The 9,297-nt window shown below is 40.9% G+C and overlaps 2 protein-coding genes across 4 annotated transcripts in view; one reads left to right on the top strand and one right to left on the bottom strand.

The window, feature by feature from the left end:
• Positions 1-203: 203 nt before the first annotated feature.
• On the bottom strand, positions 204-1,842 carry LOC112835286 (mRNA export factor-like). The gene has a single exon (XM_025886850.1). The coding sequence runs from the start codon at positions 1,685-1,687 to the stop codon at positions 581-583; it is 1,107 nt and encodes a 368-aa protein (XP_025742635.1). The 5' UTR covers positions 1,688-1,842; the 3' UTR covers positions 204-580.
• A 5,355-nt stretch (positions 1,843-7,197) lies between these two features.
• Positions 7,198-9,297, top strand: part of RAB27B (RAB27B, member RAS oncogene family) — a 140,888-nt gene continuing 138,788 nt past the window's right edge. Inside the window, exons 1-2 of one of the 3 annotated variants that reach the window (XM_073898162.1) lie at positions 7,257-7,323; positions 7,456-7,530. The gene's annotated coding sequence lies outside the window, so the exon portion shown is untranslated. Of the gene's footprint in view, positions 7,324-7,455; positions 7,531-9,297 lie in introns of all 3 variants that reach the window. The other 2 variants (XM_073898161.1, XM_073898163.1) reach the window with 2 other exon arrangements.

The following is a 9,297-nucleotide window of genomic DNA, read 5'->3' as shown; positions in this document are numbered from 1 at the left end:
AACAGGTGGCAGGCTGGGCTTGGTGTATAGGTCATAGTTTGCCTACCCCTGTATTTGAATATTATGTAAAGAATTAGAGACAATATGACATTATTAACAAAAAGTAATTAAGAATATGAGAAACGACAGGCTTTAAAATATCTACAACTTTTCCAATTTTGTGAAATATAATGTATGTGTATGTACACCAATCTTTATTTTTTTTTTGAATCTTCAAAATATTTTATTACAAAATACAGTACAGTGTTCACAGAATGTTTCCCAACGTTCTCGAATACGTACATGGCTGAATGAAGCACTGCAAAATACCTGGCAGTCGCCCACAGGAATCTAACTTCTAGACTCTATTTCAAACCCCGTGAGTCACAGAAGAAATCTGTTAACAGGCAGTGGAATGGAGAGAAGGACAGTCACCGTGGCCGACGGGGTTCCTGACTGCTGATCAAGGACACTGTTTTCTCCGGGGCTTGGAATCCACATCCAGGGCTGAAAACCTACCAAACACTGGGACCCAAATCCGTACAAAGACGAGGCAGAGTGGAGAGGAAACAGCTCTGGACAACCCAGAAGTCTCCGGCCACTACTTCTTATTCCTGGGTTTTAGCTCTTCGGCTGCATTACGCAGGAAAATGTAATTTTTCTTTTGGGGATTATAAAATTCATGTCCCTTTGACCAGTCGTAGCTGGAAGCATACGCAAATATGTTTCCATTGTGATTGAAGCAGCAAGCCGATATCGGCTGATCTAACTGTTCTGAAGTTTTTAGTTTCGTTCTGGCATCTTTGTCCCAAAAGCTGAATCTACCATCAGATCCCACAGTGGCAAGAGTGCCATGGACAGGATGGAATGCGATCCCATTTACCGCGTAGATGTCCTGAGGGGCTGAAGTATTGGTTCCGTTCGAGCGGTGACATTTGAAGGTAAAGTTGTCTTTGGCGGGATTTGGGGGGTTGATGTAGTGAATAGCAACCCTCCCCTCGATGCTTCCCAGGGCGAAACCAGTCGGCTTGTTCTGTTTGTCTTTAAAAATAGCCACACATCGATGCTGGTGTTTCAGTGGAGATTCTATCCTCCTGAATTCAGAAGGTTGATTCTCTAACTGGTAGACAATCAGTCCTCTCTCTGCAGTGGCCACCATGGCCATAGGGTAGATCACGTCGGCACAGTAACACCTCTCAGGGAGCTGCAACACCATCATAGGATTTGACGATCGTGTATCCCAAAACTTCAAAGTCTTATCCCAACTCCCGGTCATCACACAGCTGTAGTTTGGTGCTTTGATCCAATATATGGTTTTCACAGGAGCATCGTGCTGTGCAATCTGTATTGCTTGATTACTGTTGAGGTCCCACATTTTGGCAGTTTTATCACATGATGCTGTAAATACTTTGCTCCCATCATCACTCCAGCAGACATCTAACACAGGCCCCGTGTGCATCTGCTGGGCTTTTGGAATAGTCTGTCCACTATCTTGAACTTCCCAGCAGCGAACGTCGTTAGCCCACGATCCTGCAATAAGAAAGTTGCCGGGCAAGGTTGGTGGGCTAAAAGATAGACAACCAATGCTGTCATCAGGAGAGGATGTGACTTCAATATCCTTCATGGGGTTGTGGTTATCTGTGCTTGTGCTGCCAAACATGCTGGTCCCGCTAGTTCCAAAACCCGAGGTGGTTCCAAACAGACTCATTCTGGCCCTGAGAGTCACGCCGCGACAGGGGGCCGGTGGCGGGCAGTGGGAAGGACTTGGGAGCCTGCGAACCCGCTCGGGCGCGGAGGTGGCAAAGGCGAGCCGCGGCGCCCAGAAACCCCAAGGGCCGAAATACCCTCACGCCGGTGGAGGAAACGGCCTGTACACCAATCTTTAAACAGGGCATAATCTTGAGTCCTGGCATCACAGTGAATTTTATTATCTATTTAGTGCTTATCTGTATTTTCATATTTTCTACAATAATTATATATTACTTCTTTTTGTAACCAGGGGGAAAAGCAGGGCGCCTGGGTGGCTCAGTCGTTAAGCATCTGCCTTTGGCTCAGGTCATGATCCCAGGATCCTGGGATCGAGCGCCATATTGGGGTCCCTGCTTAGGGGAGAGCCTGCTTCTCCCTCTCCCACTCCCCCTGCTTGTGTTCCCTCTCTCACTGTGTCTCTCTCTGTCAAATAAATAAATAAAATCTTAAAAAAAACCAAAACAAAAAACCAGGGGGAAAAGGGTATTTTTATATGAAATTTTATAGTGAGAGAAGTGAGATAAAATAAGAAATTGACATGGTCTATTGGTGTTTCCAAGCTAAAAATGTGGCAGGTCTTCGTGAGGAATTGGAAAATTTCACTGATACATGACTTCTGAGTTAATTGTGCATGATCTAAAAGGCCTTCCTTGTAAGTTTTGCCTGTTTGGAAATCTGCAGTCATAAAATGACTAATCAGCACTTGCTAAGAGAAGCAAAGTCTGTTTGCAAAGACCATCTTCTTTTTTTTTCTCTCTTTATTTTTTATTGTTATGTTAATCACCATACATTACATCATTGGTTTTTGATGTAGCGTTCCATGATTCATTGTTTGTGCATCACACCCAGTGCTCCACGCAGAACGTGCCCTCTTTAATACCCATCACCAGGCTAACCCATCCCCCCACCCTCCTCCCCTCTAGAACCCTCGGTTTGTTTTTCAGAGTCCATCGTCTCTCATGGTTCGGCTCCCCCTCGGACTTACGCCCCTTCATTCTTCCCCTCCTGCTGTCTTCTTCTTTTTCTTAACATATGTTGCATTATTTGTTTCAGAAGTACAGATCTGTGATTCAACAGTCTTGTACAATTCACAGCGCTCACCATAGCACATACCCTACCCAGTGTCTATCACCCAGCCACCCCATCCCTCCCACCCCCCACCACTCCAGCAACCCTCAGTTTGTTTCCTGAGATTAAGAATTCCTCATATCAGTGAGGGCAAAGACCACTTTTTCATTTTTTTTTTTTTTTAAGATTTTATTTATTCATTTGCGAGAGAGACAGAGAGAGAACAAGCAGGGCGAGAGGCAGAGGGAGAGGGAGAAGCAGACTCCCCGCCGAGCAAGGAGCCTGATGCGGGACTGTTCTGGGATCATGACCTGAGCCGAAGGCAGACGCTTAACCATCTGAGCCTCTCAGGTGCCCAAAGACCACCTTCTTAACAAGGTGAGAAGATGTTGGCTGTGACAGGGCCGGTACAGGTATTACACAGATGCTCATGAACCAGGCTTCTCCCCAGCTACCAAACTCATCTGGCTTCAGTCACTGTGCTGTCCCGTTTCTCATTCATTCCATGTTATTTTCCCAACTTGCTGTCCTGATATCTCTGCACAAACTATTTCCTCCATGTGGAATAGGATTTTTTTTCTTGCTTTTATTTCTTTTTAAAGAAGATATATATTATTGGGGCACCTGGGTGGCTTGGCGGGTTAGGTGTCAGCCTTTGGGCTCAGGTCATGATCCCAGAGTCCTGAGATGGAGCCCCGCATCGGGCTCCCTGCTCAGTGGGGAGCCTGCTTCTCCCTCTACTTCTGCCTTCTGCTCCCCCTGCGCTTTCTCTCTTTCTCTCTGTCAAATAAATAAATAAATAAAATCTTAAAAAAAAGGTATGTATTATTTGCTACATACAAAGGGTTATTAGAGGATACATGTTAAGGAAAAAGCATAATAATATAACAAATGTCCATAAGCACAAGAATTAGGTCATTACCAATAGAACGCATGTTATGTTTCAACCCCCTACCTTAGAAATGATCACTAACCTTATTATGAATTCCTTATTATTTAAAATATATAGTTTTGTCACATTTGCCTGTATGGTTCAACAATATAGTTTAATTCTGCTATTTTTTATCTCTATAAAAACTTTATATATCATGTTTAGTTTTTTGGGATTTACCCTTTTAGTTAATACTATGTTCTAAAATTTGGTTGTGTATAATTTAAGATTATACATTTTTACTGCTGTATAGTATTTGTTGTGTAAATAGAGCACAGCTGGTTTATCTAGTCTCCTTTTCATGACTATTTAAATGTTTCAAGTTTTTATTACACAAACATTGCTGCCATGAGCATTCTTATATATGTCTCTTGGGTATCGTCCCATGAATAGGATCACTTGATGGTAGGGTGCTTGTTCTTTTAATTTCTTTCATAATGCTAGGATTAATCAGACATTCGGTTTCTTTTGAATCAGTTTCAGTAGATTAAATTTTTCTAGGAATTTGTCCATTTCCAAGTTTGCAAATCTACTGGTGTTAAGTTGTCCATAGTGTTCTCTTGTTATGTTCAACCTCTGCTTTATCTGCCATTGTGTCTTTCTTGTTTTTATAATTTTATTGAGGCATAGCTGACATATAATTGACTACACATATTTGAGGTATCTAATTTGGTGAGGGGGCAGCCATGGCAATGAACTTCTCAGATCTTCTAGTGCTAGGAGAGTAATTGACTAACAGTCCTGACTGTTGTGCTCTAAAATCCATCACTGCATTTTGGACCCAGGCCACAGGCCACTCCTATCTAGTGACCACATAGGGCAGGGAACTGAGGGAGGTTCATTCCTTTGAGATGCAGGACTCCACTCGGGCCCAGAGCACTGTGTCAGCCTTGCTAAATTTCTTAGAATGACACTCTAGTCCAAGACCTTCCTGCTTCACTTACCCTCATGTCTCCCACACCTGGTCAGTTCTCTCCCAGCCTCCTCTGACTCCTTCCCCCATTTCCCTCACAGGTTTTCTCCCCAGTAGACCTCTTGCAGTCTGATCCTGTCATGGTATCTGCTTCTCGAGGACCGGGCCTAACACAGTGATTTTGACCTATGTCAAACTGTGAAACCATCACCACAGGCAAGATAATGAACATACATACCCACCAGCCATCACTCATCCTTCCCTCTACCCTGCCTCCACACAGCCACTGATCTGATTTTGGAAACTATAGACTAATTTGCATCCTCCAGTAGTTTATATAAATGAAGTCATAATATGTACCCTTGTCTGGCTTTTGACAAATTCAGCATAATTATTTTGAGATTCACATATGTTGTTGCATGTAGCAATCTTATTATTGTGGAGTGATATCTTGCTGATACACCACAATTTAACCATTCATCTCTTGACTGACATTTGAGTTGTTTCCTATTTTCCATTAGTACAACTAAAGCTCTATGAAAATTCATATAAGCCTTTTAAACCTTTGTACAGTTATCATCTTTTTTGGACAAATACCTTGGAGTGAAATGAATGGGTTATATGACAGGTGCATGTTTAACTTTTTCAGAAACTAAAACACTGTTTTTTAAAGTGTTTCTAAATGAGTTTTGTGCCTTCCCTCTTTCATCTTTAACTATTCTAGTCAAATATTTATCTATTTCATTAACTTTTTCAAAAATATCCTTTTGGCTTTGTTGATTCTTGATGTTTTATATTTCTCTCTAGTGTAGATTTGTTTTCTATTTCACTGATGTATTCTCTAGTATTTATTATCTCTTACCTTAATTTTCTTTTTATTTGCTGATATAAGAACTTGAGACTATAAATTTAAGTATGCTTTGATAGCCTCTTATCTAGTACTTTAATGATTATACATCTCTAATTATTTTAATAATAATCTTACTTAACTTTCCAGATTCTGGTCCATTCTGAACCAACCTGCCTAAAACCAACCAAACTATAACTATATACTTGGGGAGGCAGAGGGAGAAATCAGTGTTGATTTCTCAGAGCCAATTCCCTGACTCAACACCATACACATAATATCAAAACACAGAAACTCTTATCAGATATAGCACATCCTGACTTAATAATATTCACTCTCTTATGGCAAATGGTATATGTACACATAACTGCTTGACTATACACATATATTAGTATCTTTCTTCTACCTTTAAATTATAAGCTTCTTAAAGGTAAACATAGACTTAACTCGGACCTTAAAATAGCTGCTGGGGGAGATGTGCTAGTTGAATTTAATTAGTTCAGGGATTGACTTCTGTACTTGCTTTCTGTAGTATAATTTCTCAGCTTACTGTCCAGTTTATTGTTTCCACAAATATTTACTGAGGACCTACTACGTGCTGAGTGATCTTCCAGGCTACTTTATCAAAGTAGAGAGAACAGATTCCCTCATAGATATTATATTGCAGATGGTAGTTAGACAGCAACAAAATAAAAAAGCATGAATTTGGGGGGCCTGTGTGGCTCAGTCTCAGGTCATGATCCCAGGGTCCTGGGATCGAGCCCCACATTGGGCTCCCTGCTCTGCGGGAAGCCTGCTTCTCCCTCTCCTACTGCCCCTGCTTGTGTTCCTTCTCTCGCTGTCTCTCTCTGTCAAATAAATAAATAAAATCTTTAAAAAAAACCATGAATTTGTTGGGGGAAATGTGCTACAAAGACAAAGAGATGGGGGGCGCCTGGGTGGCTCCGTCGTTAAGTGTCTGCCTTCGGCTCAGGTCATGATGCCAGGATCCTGGGATCGAGCCCCACATCGGGCTCCCTGCTCCGTGGGAAGCCTGCCTCTCCCTCTCCCACTCCCCCTGCTTGTGTTCACCTTCTCGCTATCTCTCTCTGTCAAATAAATAAATAAAATCTTAAAAAAAAAAAGACAAAGAGATGGGGCACAGAATAGATGCGGGAGATGGTATTTATATGGAATGGCACTTATACACTTCGCCTCCCCGAGAGCAAGCTTTTTTATTCTTGCATTCATTTTAGTTTAGGTTTTTGAACTGAATGTGCTGTTAAACATGGAGTTTTTAGGCCTTTAACAAACACTTTCCGCAAATGGTAAGATATCAAACTTAAAAAAAAAATCCCCTACTTCTTTATTCTTGTTTCCTTTGCATTTTAAATGCGGGCAGAAAAGCAAAATAGATACAGTCAATATAGTATAGGTGCACATTAGGCTTCCTTTAAAAAGCCCTCCGGCTTTAACAGTTTCAAGAGCACCGTTTATTTAACAGCCAAGGTTATCTGTAATCCTTTTTTGGGTTCAGCAGCAGGATCTGGAAATGTTAGCAGATCCTGTGTACTATGAATCAGTTTTGCCAAACCCCAAGCCCACTGCCCCCATGCTTAACAAGCTGACGTCCCTGAGAGCCCTTGGGGAGACCCTCTGGAGGAATCGCATAGACGCAGGGAAGCGCTTCAGGGTTACCGTGCGCGTAACCTGGCGCAGGCACTAGGACCGCCCGACGCCGATCGGCAGCCCGCTTCCCAGCGTGTCAGCGATATTGAGCAGCCTTTGCTGTTACACCCGAGAGCCGACCGCAGCAGTGGCAGCTCGGCACCCTCCCCCCTTCTGGCCTGCTGGAAGGTATTTACTTGCTATTTATCATTCCGATTTTGTAGACCGTCCGTGTGCCTTTCATGTTCACCTAGTCTGATGCTCTGGAAGGCTGCCCAGCACTCATCGGGTTACTCTATTATTTTATGTTAATTCCCACAGCTGATGGAAGCAACAGTGCCATAAAGAAATGGGCTAGCTATTTCCAGAGGCTGAAATCTGGAGACATTTGAAGGTGTAAGTACATTGGTCACGGATCTTTAACGCGTTGGCTGTGTTAGTTGTACCTCTTGACCTTCTTCCTCCCTGAAAGAGCCAATGTAAAATGCCATCTGCATATTTCATTCATGAAGGAAAAGCACCAGGACGGTGACAGACCCCACTAATGACGGCCCTGCGGCTCCGCTTCGGAGTAGCTGTGGCTTCCTGTCCCAGCCTGTGGGTTTGCGAGAGAAGCTGGATTTGCAACAGAGTTTTGATGGGAAAGATTTTGCTCAGGGCTGCAGACTGCTTCCTGGCTTTCTGCTTTCTGTTTTCAAAGCGCAAAGACTGTGCTTTCTAATCACTGCCGTGGTGCAGTGTAGGGGTCTTTTTATGCTTTCTTTATTTCTGCATTCCAAATACTCCTCATGGGTGTGGACTGCCAGAAAGCTGTTACACCATTCTGTACCTCCCAGTGTAAAGCCATTGAGGAGAAATTGAGTTGGCTTTCTCTTGGACCGTACTCCACTCAATACCACAATTAGGAGATTGCACACAGAAACATTAAAAAAAAAATTAACTATCTAAGATTCCCCCTCCTGTTCAACAATGCATCTGGTTATGTGTGATAAGGGAGTAGTTTGCTACTAGGAAACCCAAGTGAAGATCACGCTACAGAGAAAATGGGACATTCTCTTTAAGTATCTTAAAACAGTTGAAGATGCTTTTGCAGGGCCATGATGCCAAGTTCGTGCATTAAAAGCTCTTTGAAAACTTTAAAGCCTTGTCAGATTGCTAAGTTAGCTTATTACCTTAGAAATCAGATCAAATGTAGGTGTCTTATACCAAAATGAAATAGATAAACGTATTTATAAATGAATAACATGTTGAGTCATATTAATGGTTAATTCATGGGAAATTTTAAGATAAGCAGTGGCATTAAATTTATTTCAGGAAAGAAAATATCAAACTGGGACTCATAGCAAGGCATCAACATTGAAAAAGTGACTAATGAAAAGGATTTTTTAGAAGAGTTTAAAATACATTTAATAGTTCAAAAATTGTATCCTTTAAGTACTTGTATTTGATACATTGAAATACCATAAATGAGATTTAAAATTGTTGAAGTATTAAGCTTTTGAAAATATACCTATAATTCTACTAAAACTCTTTAGTTGGTACAAAAAAAGAAGCACAGAGGATATGAGGGAGGGAGGGATTGAGTCTTATTTTATTGTTCTGTACTTCTTTCTATTTGAACATTCTGATTGAATATTTACTATATAAATATGCTACCTATTTTTTTTAATGTAACAAATTACAAGTGGTTGTAGCAATTAATTTGCAATATCCTTAAATGCAAATGAATATAATTATGTAAAAATAACATGTTAATATTGCTCTATAATATTTCTTAAACAGGGAAAATCTTTTTTTGAAAACAGTGCCTTCTAGAGAAAGTTAGGGAAATCAGATTGGGGTAGCAATAGACTTTCAATATTTTGTGACGAAAACAAATTTTTTTACCTTTATTTTTAGTTGGCATAACAAAATACTACATAACTCCGTGAGCTTTGTGTTAATAAATTTTCTCCTTTTTCTCTTAAAAAAAAAAGTTTCTATATTCTCAGTCTGGGAAGATGACTCAGTTCTTTCAAATTAAAACTTAGTTTTCAGAATTCTTGCCCAACATGTGATTTGCAGCCTTAAACTTTAGTTTTATGTCATACTCATAATACATGCCTTACCATAAATAATCTAAAAATAATTTAATTATACATTGGGTTGAGAGATTCATTGAAT

The sequence above is a fragment of the Callorhinus ursinus genome, unplaced genomic scaffold, assembly GCF_003265705.2.
Source record: "Callorhinus ursinus isolate GAN/ISIS: 27379988/994484 unplaced genomic scaffold, GSC_fseal_2.0 scaffold11, whole genome shotgun sequence".
Classification (NCBI taxonomy): Eukaryota; Metazoa; Chordata; class Mammalia; order Carnivora; family Otariidae; genus Callorhinus; species Callorhinus ursinus.
Note: the sequence above shows the minus strand (reverse complement) of the source record. Positions and strands in the feature narration are given on the sequence as shown.